The sequence below is a fragment of the Calidris pugnax genome, unplaced genomic scaffold (genome assembly GCF_001431845.1).
Source record: "Calidris pugnax isolate Ruff unplaced genomic scaffold, ASM143184v1 scaffold470, whole genome shotgun sequence".
Classification (NCBI taxonomy): domain Eukaryota; kingdom Metazoa; phylum Chordata; class Aves; order Charadriiformes; family Scolopacidae; genus Calidris; species Calidris pugnax.
Genome location: NW_015092761.1, coordinates 614,570 through 628,614, shown reverse-complemented (window position 1 = coordinate 628,614; position 14,045 = coordinate 614,570). Strand labels below are relative to the sequence as shown.

The window sequence follows — 14,045 nt, the reverse complement described above, 5'->3', positions numbered from 1 at the left end:
ATCAAGGACAAGCCATCCTGCTGCTGCTCAGCAAGTTCATCAAACTTATCCTTCTGTATCTGCAGATTCAGTCATGAAAAGATATTTACCATCTTTCCATTCTCTTGTTGCTGGGTTGATGATGCCAAAAAGCTCATCGTTGGTGACTGCCTTGGGATTGAGGTCTGTCCAGACAGGACGTCGCTTCATTATCTGGTAAGTCTTGTTGAGGGATCTCATCACCTGAGACTTGCCCGTGCCTGCGTTACCCACCACAAAGACGGAGTGCCGGACCGTCAGCAGCTCCTCCAGCTGCACCACCTGGGAAAAAACACTCCCAAATTAGAGACAAAGATGCCAAACAGAAGCTCAGATCTACAAAATAGCTCCCATTGGGCCTCTTATTTAGAAGGTATGACCCAGACACACAAACGGATTGACGCTGAGTTTGGTCTGCCCACTCTAATCATGCTGGGTGAGATCCTCAGTCTGCAGACAAACCTCCAGCACTATGTACAACTGGAAGCCATCTGAGGCTCTGCTCTCCAAGGGCCACATTTTCATGGGCCTGCAAGAGTTCGCCCTTTTGTAAACTCAGGGGCTGAGCCAGTGCAGGCTTTAGGGGCCAGTGCAACTGCACCAGAGCCAGCACAGCCGACTCCATCCTCCATAGAGGTATGCCTGAGGGGAGAATATTGTGGAGAGCCCTCTTTGTAGAGGTGAAGATGGTTGAGCAAACCCAAACAACGTGGTGGTGATGTAGGTACAGCTGAAGGTCGCTTGGTCTTACTTTAAGCACAAAGTTGTCCTCAGCCTGCAACTGGAGGTCCAGCACCGCCTGCCGCACAAAGGACTCAAAACTCGGGTCACGCTTCCGAGGCACATCCAGCGCAGGGAAAAGATCCCCGATCAGCCCCATAAACACCGGCACATCATCCGTCACAATCTTGGGGATGTTAAAGTCACGAAGCGAGCGCATTAGAACCTGGTCTTCGGGTCGCTCAGGGTCAGCTCGTTTGAGGGAGCCGGCAGCAACGAGCACGGACTTGATTGCACGCAAGCCCCAGTCGTAGTGATCCTGCATGGGGAGAAATCAAAACAAAAAAAGGAGGAATGAGTTTCATGGAATCACAGAATCACAGAATTGTCAGAGTTGGAAGGGACCTCTAGAGACCATCCAGTCCAACTCCCCTGCCAAAGCAGGGCTGCCCAGAGCACATCACTCAGGAGCATCCAGGTGGGGCTTGAAGATCTCCAGAGAAGGGGACTCCACACCCTCCCTGGGCAGCCTCTGCCAGGGCTCTGCCACCCTCACCCCAAAGAAGTTCTTCTTCACATTGGAGTGGAACTTCCCATGGTCCAGCTTGTGCCCGTTGCCCCTCGTCCTGTCACTGGGAACCACTGGAAAGAGTCCGGCTCCATCCTCCTTCAGCCCACCCTTTAGATCCTTGTCAGCATTAATGATGTCTCCCCTCAGCCTTCTCTTCTCCAGGCTCAAGAGCCCCAGCTCTCTCAGCCTTTCCTCAGCAGGGAGATGCTCCAATCCCTCCATCATCTCTGTTGCCCTACGCTGGACTCTCTCCAGCAGTTCCCTGTCCCTCTTGAACTGGGGAGCCCAGAACTGGACACAGGATTCCAGTGGTGGCCTCCCCAGTGCAGAGCAGAGGGGGAGAATGACCTCCCTCCACCTCCTGGCCACACTCTTCCCTACGCAGCCCAGGATCCCATTGGCCTCTTGGCCACAAGGGCACATCGCTGGCTCATGGAAAGTTTGCTACCCACTGGGACTAGTTTTGACACTAGTTTATGCTTAGACAGTACATCACCACCCAGGGGTACAAACCAGCAGCTCCAAACTGGAAATACGTCCAAATCTGTTCTTTGCATTTTGCCCAGAGACCTGCACCAGCCTGAGTTACCTCATTTCCATTTCAGGAGGTGAGATTCCTGTCAGAGACAGGATTAAAGAGTTAAATGATTCAGCTGTTCCTACCATGGCGTGGGCTCAGAGCTGGCAGTGAGACAGCAGCAGGACTTGCACTCCAGGGACCTAAGCAATTTGTTTCATCTAAATCATACAGGAGCTAAAGCAAGGCCAGCTGAACCCCCAGATCTGCAGGAGCTACCAAGGTGAAAGGGTTGTTAATCCGTTATGAGGCCCCAGACACCCAAGTTTCTCCACCCTGCCCATCACAAGGTCCCCAGGCACATCTGGTCCCAGAGGCAGTCCCTCGAGAGGGGGCCAGCAAAGACATTGCTGAAAAAGAACCACAAAAAGGCAGGAGAGGAACTCTCAAGCCAACAAACAATTCTTTGTATTTCTGCTCTGTTAACACCCTGCAAAGCGCAGCTCGACAGCGGGCTGCTCTGCAGGGGAGGCCACAGATTCCAACAAGGCCTCCAAGACACGGCACAAAGTTTCTGTGACCAGGCATCTTCCACCCAGGCTCATGCTGGCACCGCCAAGATCAGGTTTTCCATCTGGAGTCCTGACTCAGCTTTTCTCTGCACCCAGCTATGATCTATGCAAATGATGACAAGGAAAACCTGATTAATTAGAGCTTTGCACTGGAAGTGACCCTACTTAGTCAGCACCTGACAGGAGAGGGAACTGTTTGGCTGAATTCAGAGAGGGACAGACACCACAAACCCACTGCAGGCGGGGAGTCAATAGGAACTCAGAGACGGAAGAGCAAAGGGTCACTGAATGCTACCCCAGACATGGTGGCATTTGAGCCCAGTGAAAGATCCCTCCCGCTAACGTTGCTGGTCAAAAGCTTTTGTCCTGCAGATCCTCCAATAAAGGAGTTCCAACATTTCATTGCTTCAATGATCACAAATCTCTTCCCCAGCAGCGAGTGCAAATGCAGTCATTAAATAAAAGCTGTGAAGCTGTAGCTGTGGAGGTGAGTGGCAGAGTGCCACGTTCCTGCTGATTGTGGAGATCAAGAGGCTTCACTGTCCCCCCCCGGAACAGAAGGGGCTCACCTGCTTGGAGAGGAGCTCTTTGCAGAGCCGGTACAGAGTGATGAACTTCCTGGCTAACGCCCGGGCCTCAATGAATCCCTCGGCCACCAACATAATCTCACAGATCAGCTCCAAGTCTGGCACAACCATCGCGCACGGCCTGGAAAGACAGACAAGAAATTCTTTACTCCAGGTCCCAGGGGCAGCGGATTCACAGCTTTATCTTCCAGGTGTCCTGTGAGACAGGTCAGGCACCACCTTTCCCACCGCCCGGAACGGAGCTCCTGTGCACTCCCAGGCCCCTCGCACAAGAGCATCTATATCTGCAATTCCCCACGGAAACGAAGTCAAGCCTGGATGTTCCAAAAGACAATTTCTGCCAGTCTTATAACACGGGCCCCGAACCCAGGACTCACCTGAAAAGAGCTTTTAAATTCTCAGGTAGCTCGGTTCGCCCTGCATAGCCAGGGTTCATGGTGATGAAAATGCCCACTGAGGGAACTAAGTTAATGTCTTCTCCAAGAAAATTGAAGGATTTCTTCTTCTCCCGTATTGCATCCTGCACGCTCTTCACCTAGGAACCGAGACAGCGCTATGGCATTGGTGTCCAGCAAGGAAAAACACACCAGCAGCAGTGCTGCCCTCCCTCCCTTGGCCCCATGGCACTGGGGCTCATCACTGCTCTGTGGGGTTTCTTACTGACCACGTAAAGTTTTATAGACTGTTTGGAGCAAATCTGTCCGGCAACAACAATCTCCCATCACAATCATACCCTGACAAAGCAGAAAAGAGAGCTGAAGAGACTGGGCACCACTGCTCCCCATCATCACCGCTCCCCATCGCCACTGCTCCCCGTCACCAACAGTTTTATAGACTGTTTGGAGTAAATCTGGCCGGCAACAACAATCTCCCATCACAATCATACCCTGACAAAGCAGAAAAGAGAGCTGAAGAGACTGGGCACCACCGCTCCCCATCGCCACCGCTCCCCATCGCCACCGCTCCCCGTCACCAACACTCCACACACACACACACCATTTCCCAAAAAACATAGCCTCAGCTCAATTGCAAACTGATCACTTGATACTGCTTTTTGGGATTTTTGGGACATCAGATGCTTCATTTAAAACCACAACCAGAAGGCAGAGGCTGTAAGATGTCCCCTGACACCCTCACTCACTAATATTGCACTGTGGTTTGTATTTGCCCGGTTGCAGCTCCGTTCCCACCCCTCACCTTCCAAAGAGAGCAAGTTTATTAAAGCTCCATCACCTTCTTGCAAACAGCACTTCAGCGAGGCACACACCTCTCTGCATTCACTGCTCTGACCTCACTGCTGTTTGCCATCTTAAAGTTAAGCAATTAATCGAATTTTGCTCTGTGAAGAACCGTATCGACATTAGCTGCATGACTAAGACAGCCAATTAACCATCGCCATGGTTACACCGCTAATAGCAGCCGGGAGACGCGATGATGGAATGACAGCCCTGCCACTTCCTTTAGATGCCGCGCTCCAGCCAGGAGCCAGGGAATCATTAGCAGTTGAGTCATATCTGGGCTCCTTTTGTTCAGCCTTTTTATTTTAAGATCCTCAAAGACTTTTTTTTTCAATGACAACTTTAAACTTAGAACCTGATGGAAGAGAAATTGAGAGGAAACGATACACAAACTCCTGTACCCACCTGGGGCCTCTCTGGGACATCACATAAGGTAGCAATTATGAGTGAAAGAGAGATGAGAAGAACATGGAGTTCACGAAGGGGTTCAGAACAATGTCTTTGACCAAAACATTTACAAAAGTGTAGGAACTTCTGGGCTCTAGATTTTTCTTTCTGCAACACCAAGCCCAAAAGGGAAGAGTTCAGCACCTCAGTCAGACACTGGGATCCCAAAACCTGCACTTGGCTGACACGGGTGCAGAAGAACTTAGATACTTTGGCACCTCAGTTTTCAGTGCTGAAGTTCCCTCAGGCTCAAAACTTTCAGCTCTGCCCACATGGGAGCTGTCTGGGTGGGGACAGGACAGCTGAGCACCCACCTTCCGCTCAACACCTCCCGGCAGCCGGATTCATCTGGCATTTTCAGGGGACACCAGCAAGATCTAGGATCTGGACAACATCCAGCCACAGCTCTCCTCCAAAGAAAGGGCCAGAAGGGGAAGGAGGGGTTGCTGTCATCCCACTGCCCCAGATTTCAGCCCCCACGAGAGGGGACCCACACCTACAGCATTCCCCAGGGTGCCCCCCCATCACCTCCCAGGCAGGGCAGGGAGCATCTCTCCTCCTGCAGCCCTTTCCCCTGTGAAAAATACTTCCAGATTTCCTCATGGGGCAGTCAGTGGAAGGGAATGAGGTGGCAAAGTGCCAGACTACCTACGAGCAGAAGAGAAGAGGGCTCTCAGCTCAGTGGGGAGGGCAGGGTCCTCTTCCAGCATTTCTCCAGGGACAGGACTCACCAACCACGTGCACTGAACAGTGAAACTGTGGAGGAGTCGAGGAATGGCTCTGCAGGGAGCACCCCCCGTGCAGCTGGCACACCCCCAACAGCTCTCCCCCAGCTTTAATCCTGCGCTGCCAGGGCAGCCTCCACCAGGCACCAGCCAGGGCTGCAGACCTGCCCCAGGTTCCCCATCCCAGGTGTCACCCAGCAGCACCCATTGCACCCACGGGATCCTCCTGGGGATTATGCCACGTGGCCGGGAATGCCCTCTACGGCCATTCCACAGAGCTCTCCTCACAGACACGGGAATTAAACCTACAGCCACAGGAAAACAGAAAGAAGAAGAGAAGACTGCGCCATCTTGGTGACAGGCAAGTGTTAAGAAAACTAATCTTGAACATATTCCTATTTGCTGAGTATGACACATACCCTGTGCCTCATGGGGGGCAATGAGTAACCCCCAGAAGTCCAGCGGGCCATGGATCTGCCCCAAATACCCCCCTTCCCCTCCATGAAAGTTCCTCCCTACATGCCTGAGCAGCCATGAGTCAAGGCAGCTTCCCTACATAAATGACACCCTGCAATTAGCCCACAGCCTATTAATGACACGACTGTCTTCCTCCGGAGGAACAGGTATGGAGCTGCGGCACACCCCGCTCTGGGAAAAGGTGCTATAAAAAATTGCCTCAACACAAATGCTGTAACTGGGGGAAGAACAGAAGTGACAAAAATGTTTGCAGCGCATCACTGCTACATTTTGTCAGTGCTGTGATGTTCATGTGATTAATCTCGGGATATAATCCCCCACCTGCCTACACACAGAACTGAAACCGGCAACACGCGCTTTCCGTATTCGCCCTCACTCCCGAAGCTGCAGCTTGTTTGTATTTACTTACATTTCTCCACTTACCTGTACAGCCACCACAGAAAGGACCTCAACTGAGATCCTGTTAAATTCATCAAAACAGCCCCAGGCTCCTGTCTGGGAAAGGCCTTTGTAAATATTCCCACAAGACTGGAAAAAAAAATAATAAAATTACAAGAGTAAAAATCACAAATAGAATCAACTCCAGCGAAAAATGGATTTTATTTCCCAGCCTGTTTATTTATAGCAATTTACAGTCTATTGTGGGTATTTAGAAAAGTGCATGGAAACAGCAGGCACAACTCAATTATAATATTTATAGCTCTGCACAGTTTGCCACTTGATTTGCTAATTGCACTTTCTGGATATATCTGTGCACTAGTTTCATTTAAAGGTCACCTGTGCTGAGTTACTGACGGCCCTGCTTCCTGGGGGAGCCCATCATCTGAATCAAATATGCTCCCAGGCTACCACAATCACCGTCCCGTGCCAGAGCGGCAGAGAGCAGGGCTCAGCCGAAGGTTCAGCAGGTTTTGGCCTTATTCTGAGAGTGTCCTTAGCAAACCAGGACCGGTCCCTTCCCAGGCCAGGGCTGTCAGTCCACGAGCATGCCAGGAAGAAACCAGGGTGGAAGTATCAGCACAGCATCCGTCTCAACTGAACGGGCCAACATTTATGAAGTATTTCACATGGAATCTAACTCCAGAAGGGAATGGAAAGGTGTAACGAGGCAGAGAGAGACAGTTGGGGTCTCTGCCTCCTGAAGAACCTTGCACAAGTCTTTGAGAAGAAAAGGGAGGAGGAGAAGGTAATGTCCAGCAGAAGGAGAAGAAGGTGTCCAGCAGAAGGAGAAGAAGGTGCTGAGCGGAAGGAGAAGAAGGTGCCCAGCAGAAGGGGAAGGTGCCCAGCTGAAGAAGAAGGTGCCCAGCAAAAGGAGAAGGTGCCCAGCAGAAGGAGAAGGTGTTGAGCGGAAGGAGAAGGTGTTGAGCGGAAGGAGAAGGTGTCCAGCAGAAGGAGAAGGTGCCCAGCAAAAGAAGAAGGTGCCCAGCAAAAGGAGAAGGTGTCCAGCAGAAGGAGAAGGTGTCCAGCAGAAGGAGGTGGTGTTGAGCAGAAGGAGAAGAAGGTGCCCAGCAGAAGGAGAAGGTGTTGAGCGGAAAGAGAAGGTGTCCAGCAGAAGGAGAAGGTGCCCAGCAAAAGGAGAAAGTGCCCAGCAAAAGAAGGTGTCCAGCAGAAGGAGGTGGTGTTGAGCAGAAGGAGGTGGTGTTGAGCAGAAGGAGGTGGTGTTGAGCAGAAGGAGAAGAAGGTGCCCAGCAGAAGGAGAAGGTGCCCAGCAAAAGGAGAAGGTGCCCAGCAAAAGGAAAAGAAGGTGTCCAGCAAAAGGAGGTGGTGTTGAGCAGAAGGAGGTGGTGTTGAGCAGAAGGAGAAGAAGGTGCCCAGCAGAAGGAGAAGGTAGTGGGGATTTGAGGAGAGGTGATGGATCACGGTGATCTCAGCTGGATTACTCTCACCCCTCAGGCTTCACGGGGCCCCGAGCACCCCCAGCCCATGTATGGCACCATGGCCGAGGGGGGAGCAGTACCTTGTAGTCCATCTGCTCGGAGCAGTTGAACACGTACACCATGATGCCCAGGGCTCGCCCCAAGTCTTTTGTAGTCTCTGTCTTGCCAGTGCCTGCCGGGCCCGCAGGTGCTCCGCTCATGGTGAGGTGCAGTGACTGGGTCAGGGTGATGTAGCATCTTCCACAGCAAAGGATGAAGGGAAAAAAGCAAGAGACTGAGACTTGGTCCAACAGGTGACTGTCGGGCTGCAGAGAAATGGCACAAGGAGCCTTTCTTCTGAGAAGCTGTATGTGAGCAGGGTGCATGTCTACGCTGGAAGTCCTCTTGGACATGAATTACCACCCTGACCAGCTGTTTTCTCTGAGAGAAAGGCAAGTGCCTTTCCCCAGGGTCTGCCCAACCTCTTCATGTCTGACTTGTGCTTGCTTTGGATCCTCAAACCACCCATTGATACTGGGTATGTCCCAGACAGCAGGAGAAAAGGTCAGCTTTTCTGAAAGGTCTTCCTCTTCCTTCCTAGTGCTCTTCAGCCCAAAGGATCCCACTCCCCATCACTGACAGAAACCTGCTCAGATGATCTATGAATGATCCCCACTCAATGCTGCAGCAAGCCCCAAAGCTTCTTCATTGTGCTGATGATGGACACCAGGGTGGTGCACACCTATGGGTGTCTATACTCTCCGTATAAGCCACAGAGCTGAGGTCAATACGGCCAACAAAACCTGATACTGCCCAGGTGCTTGGGCTCAGCTAGTCACACAGGTGACTAGAGCCATCTGAAATGTCACACAGGGTGGAAAGATATGACATGGGGTCCATAGAAGACTTGCGCACTTCTGAGTTGGCAGCTGGAAGTGAGGTGGGACAATGCAGGGCATCTCAAGTCACCCTACTGTCCCCACTGAGACAACTGAACCAAGTGGCAAATGTCTACTTCAAGCTGGGATGGCAGCTTTTGAGACTTTGGATCCTCAAACCACCCATTGATACTGGGTATGTCCCAGACAGCAGGAGAAAAGGTCAGCTTTTCTGAAAGGTCTTCCTCTTCCTTCCTAGTGCTCTTCAGCCCAAAGGATCCCACTCCCCATCACTGACAGAAACCTGCTCAGATGATCTATGAATGATCCCCACTCAATGCTGCAGCAAGCCCCAAAGCTTCTTCATTGTGCTGATGATGGACACCAGGGTGGTGCACACCTATGGGTGTCTATACTCTCCGTATAAGCCACAGAGCTGAGGTCAATACGGCCAACAAAACCTGATACTGCCCAGGTGCTTGGGCTCAGCTAGTCACACAGGTGACTAGAGCCATCTGAAATGTCACACAGGGTGGAAAGATATGACATGGGGTCCATAGAAGACTTGCGCACTTCTGAGTTGGCAGCTGGAAGTGAGGTGGGACAATGCAGGGCATCTCAAGTCACCCTACTGTCCCCACTGAGACAACTGAACCAAGTGGCAAATGTCTACTTCAAGCTGGGATGGCAGCTTTTGAGACTCACCAGCTCTGTGGGGTGTGGATCTTGTACAGAGGCAGCACCCCCAAGGGAGCTGAATCCCACCCCAGGATCTGAGGTACAGATACCCCAGAGGGTACCACCACAAATCACAAACCAGGCGAAAGAGTGCTGCCACCAGATCGCTGGGACAGGCAGAAAGAACAAGAGGGATGCAGGTGTCCAAACTAAATCCAGCTGGTTGGCAGCTCTCTCTAAAGTGCATGGCAGAGCCTGGCCACAGTGGTGTCTCCCAGGGACTTACCTGTCGGTCAGAGGAGTGATCACCAGCCGAGGGGTGTTGCCAAGGTATTCGTAGGAGTAGAGGAACTGGGCATCGCAGATGTTGGCAAAGCAATGCCGCTCCTCATCCGACCACCTGTGCCGGAGCTGGGACAGCCAGATGAACGCCTGGGCATTGTCCACCTGCAACACAACCACAGGCACCATCACGGGAAGGTCAGGGATGCCAGGCACAGCTCAGCTGCCAAAATGGTGGCTGCAATGAAGCCTTCATCAGGGATGGACTGGTCCTCGCTGCAAAGGCAGGTGTGGGGAGGAAGGTCACCTCCCTGTGATGTGGTGAGAAACGTCACCTCCCCATCACCCATCAGTAGAGGGCAGGAACCAAGTTAGTAACCTCGTTGGTGGGAGAGGAAAAAGTGAATAACCAAGGGAAAGAGCAGCGCAAAAAGACTCCTGAAAAGGACATTTAAGCAGCAGCAAACCGTGAGGTGGCTCCTACAATGCAAGCAGAGAGAAGAAGCAGAGGCTGTCCAGACAGGGAACAGGCCATAGATAGCTCTAGGGAAACAGGGGACAAGGACAGCCACGGCCAGCACTCTCTGCACAGCCAGCAGGCAGCCCCAGCAGATGGACCACTCCACCACAAGCTGGGCCAGGGCACCACCAAGCCCAGCTGGGCCTTGAAGCCAGAAACCCCATGAGCAACTTGGCTGTCTCTGAGAGGACACAGATGAGGGTAAAGCCACAGCCCAGGACACTTAGGGCACCTTCCCACACAGCCACCCACAAGGCTGGACATTTGACACAGTGTGAAGGACAGGGGAGAAGCACGGGAGAGGTGGGCAGGACAAGGAAGCCTCAAAGGAGTCCCTGTGGCCCCGCAACAGATCAAGGAGGCTACAAAAAAGAAAAGCTGAATGGTTTTTCTTACTTTCTAAAATAATAACTGAGACTGCAGCCAACAGCCCCCCAACACACCACCATCATCCACCAACGTGTGACTGGGCAACAGGACACAGGGCCACACTCTCACTCCTGGGGTGAGCCGGTGGCAAGTATAAGCCCCTTGGTGCTGCAGGGCCATGGCACAGAACAGCACTGCGGGCTCACGGGGGCCTTCTGCCTCCTCACTGCAAACACTGCAGAAGTAAATTTAGCCATGGACCTCCCACTGGGACAGGCAACAACCAGAATGGCCTGTGCTTGGCCCATCGGTCCCGAAACCCCCACTCCAACACCCCACACAGGACCGTGCTGAGCTGCCAACACAAACCTTCTGCGCTATCATCTTTGCCACCACGTCCCGAGCGTGCACGTCAATGGTGCAAATGGTCATAATTTTCTGCCTGTCACCCTTGGAGAGCAGCCCAATCAGCATGGTAACGAGGGTGTTCAGCTGGGTCACTTGCTTCTTGTGATATTCCTTCATGGCGTTGTTGTAGCCTTCCTCCACCCTGGCAAAGGCAATCTCAACCTCGGTTGTCCACCAGATCTGGGTGCAGGACAGAGCCACCTGGGGAAACGTGTTGGTTTAGTATCAGGGAAAACACCAGGGCTTCCTTATGTTCAAGAGTGTGTGATCCACAGGGAGATCAAGGATGAAGTATCCATGACATGAAATTAAGTATTTTTTCATACAGTAGTCACAGTAGAGAGGACAACAGGGATCTGCCCCGTGACATTCATTTAAAACATCATATCAGTGGCAGACACATTTAGCAGCTACTTATTAGTAAATGAGCACCTTTCACATGCCTGACACAGCAGAGAAGGAGGAGCTGGAGACCACGAGGCTGTTAGAGGTGCACCTGAGGGGCTCTTTTCTCTCATGAGGCCTCACTGCTTTGCTTTCCTGCTGCTGCTCTGGCTCCCCTGGGGGTACAGACCTGCTGTGACACACAGGGTGCAGCAGGCACTGCCCGAGCCCCCGCGCCCTGTCACCCAACCCAGAGCCTGCCCTCTCTGCAGCCCCACTCAGAGCATGGAGCTCAGCCTGGAAACTCCACCAGGAGACTGCCAGGATAAAGGACAACTCATCCTTCCCCTCTCCTGGATGGCACAGAGGAGGCCAGAAACATCCCCATCCGCTGGAGGCTGCTGCTGAAGGAAGGGAAGGGCAGGACTGAAGGGGAAGCCAAGAGCTGCCCTTCCTGTGTGGCAGCCTGAGCGAGGATGAGGAGCAGTGGCAGATACCTGGGCAGGGTAGTCAAAGAGCCACTGCTCCCTCGGCTTCTCCTCGTAAGCTGTGACAGCTTCTGTCATCTCATCTCTCACAGTAGCCCTCATGCTGTCCAGTACGTGATTCAGCCAGACCTCAACCTGGAAAGGAGATTGAATCACAGTAACACATGCTCTTATCAAGTGCCTTTGGTAATTAGTGAAGATGGGTAATGGGACAAGCATCTCAGCTCTCAGGTTAAACAACCCTCACGGTCTCCTTCAGACTGGGTGGATTTAGCCACTTCTGGCACTGCGGGAATAGCATCTGTTTCCAGGTACCAAAAAAACCAAGGCAGATTGTTCTTGAACTCCAACTACAGGAGAAACCAAAACGAACTGCACCGATGAGTAACTTGATTTGGCCCGTTCCACCTCCAGGCCATGACAGAATCACTCATTGGGCACAATTTGCCTGGAGAAAGCTGCTGCTGAACCTGGGAACACAATTCCTGCTGAATTTAGTATTTCACAGGCAAAGCCCACTGAGAAGGCAGTTGAAGAGCAGCAAGGCCCATCTGGGGAGCTCAGGAGCTCATTACATACTTTAGCTTCCTGTAACAGTCTGTGGAGAGGGGTGCGACCACAGGGACAGATAAGCTGAGCCGCAGGTTGATTCTTACATTTTGTACTTTAACTCATCCTATGAAAGAAGGAAGATTTGGAAAACAGGAAAAAACCCCTCCTCTTTCAAAAGATATCCGTGCACAGGTTATCTTTATGGGTACTATGGGTCTATTTTCAATCTGCATCCCCTCCCTTACCGAGTATAATGTAACATGCTGTAAGAATAACTTTCAAGACACCTTCAAAAAATTCAAATTTAAAAAAAACTGGTTAGAAAAAGGCCACGGCCCTTTCTCCCGCTGGGGACTGTGACACCTTCGCTGCACCTCAGGGAGGATCTATCCCGAGTGGGACCAAGGGCTGGGGTGTAAGGAGGAATTAAATCCCTCACCACCTCTCCCAGCCCGTCTCATGTGCAAAGGAGTAGTGGAGCTCTAGACGTCTTGGCCACAGCTACTCCCGGGGGGCAGGAGAGCAGACTCTACCAGATGGTTTTGATGGACTAGGTCTTCCCTCTCACCTGCCCACTGCAGTCACAGGGCTCGCTGAACCTCACGTACTCCTCCTCTTTGCTGTACATCCCCAGGGCAACCTTGGTTGGCTTTTGCTCAGAGTCTAGCTGGAATTTCATCTTGGCCAAGTTGTCAAAGAGTTTGGAAAGATGACGTTGCACCTGCAAAAGGAATTGTACTAAATCAAGCAACTGAGACAAGTGGAACAGAGACCACCATACACATCACAGGCCCAATCGTGTTCCCAAAGCATCATCTTGGACATCTTGGTAGCACCACATCTTCTCATACATGGCCAGGATACTCTTGCTGTTTCTCCCAATACCTATTAGTACATCATTTAAAAAACAGAAATATCCCCCATAGAGGGCAAAAGGACAGAAAACATTCAAACATTGCAGGACCTCCTAGCCCAAATTTCCCTACATGCAGTGATGAGAGGTCTGGGGCCATTGCTCCACCTCACCCCATGAATTTTCTTCACTAAGCACCTTCCTGTTTTTTCACTACTAGAAATCAATTTTGTGCAAGTGAAAAGTCCTGAATTCTCCTCCATGGAGAAGAAAGACCTTTCTTTCTGCCCAAGCCCCATGATAAACAGCTCAAAAGACCTCCTATGAAACACCCATCTTGACCAAAAGCGCTCTTCCAGAAGGAAAAGAATAATCCAGTCCTTTCCTGTTGGCACCCAGCTCAGTTTGAACAGACAACAGGGAGACGCAGCATCGCTCCTGCAGGTTGGCAGCATGGGCACCTGCCTGCTGGGGCTGAGCAGGTCACCAACACGGCTTCCAGAGTACTATAGCACACACAACTACATCACTACGTGTGTCACATGCCACCACCAACACAGGCAGACTTCTCCTGAGACGGATGTTCCTGTGGCAAGGGTCAGCTCACAGAGCAGTCCCAGGTGGGAGCTGCCCCTCTCGGTGACAGCAGAGGCAGGAGGAGGACAGAGTCCCATGTGTGGGGCGAGAAACGAGAACAGCCCGCGGTGCCGGGTGCTCTAACGCTTTTTGAGAAAGATGGGTGGGCTTGTCCATTGAATTCTGACTCCCTGGCTCACCAAGGACTTCTCACGAGCTGTGCTGCAGGTGAACAGAGCTCAAGGGTCTTCTTATGCACATTCAAGCAGAGTCAAATCCTGGAAGGTGCTAAGTACCTCCCAGAAGCGAAGGGCACTCAGCACCCCCCA

The 14,045-nt window shown here is 52.0% G+C and overlaps 1 protein-coding gene across 1 annotated transcript in view; it reads right to left on the bottom strand.

Annotated features, from left to right (window-relative positions):
* DNAH9 (dynein, axonemal, heavy chain 9) overlaps nt 1-14,045 on the bottom strand; it is a 257,020-nt gene that overhangs the window by 200,174 nt on the left and 42,801 nt on the right. The window contains exons 23-32 of the mRNA XM_014962673.1: nt 12,856-13,008; nt 11,745-11,870; nt 10,825-11,064; nt 9,571-9,731; nt 7,830-7,986; nt 6,296-6,400; nt 3,363-3,520; nt 2,968-3,106; nt 770-1,057; nt 90-300 (exon numbers count right to left, since the gene is read on the bottom strand). Of these exons, the coding sequence (XP_014818159.1) occupies nt 90-300; nt 770-1,057; nt 2,968-3,106; nt 3,363-3,520; nt 6,296-6,400; nt 7,830-7,986; nt 9,571-9,731; nt 10,825-11,064; nt 11,745-11,870; nt 12,856-13,008 (1,738 nt within the window). The remainder of the gene's footprint in view (nt 1-89; nt 301-769; nt 1,058-2,967; nt 3,107-3,362; nt 3,521-6,295; nt 6,401-7,829; nt 7,987-9,570; nt 9,732-10,824; nt 11,065-11,744; nt 11,871-12,855; nt 13,009-14,045) is intronic.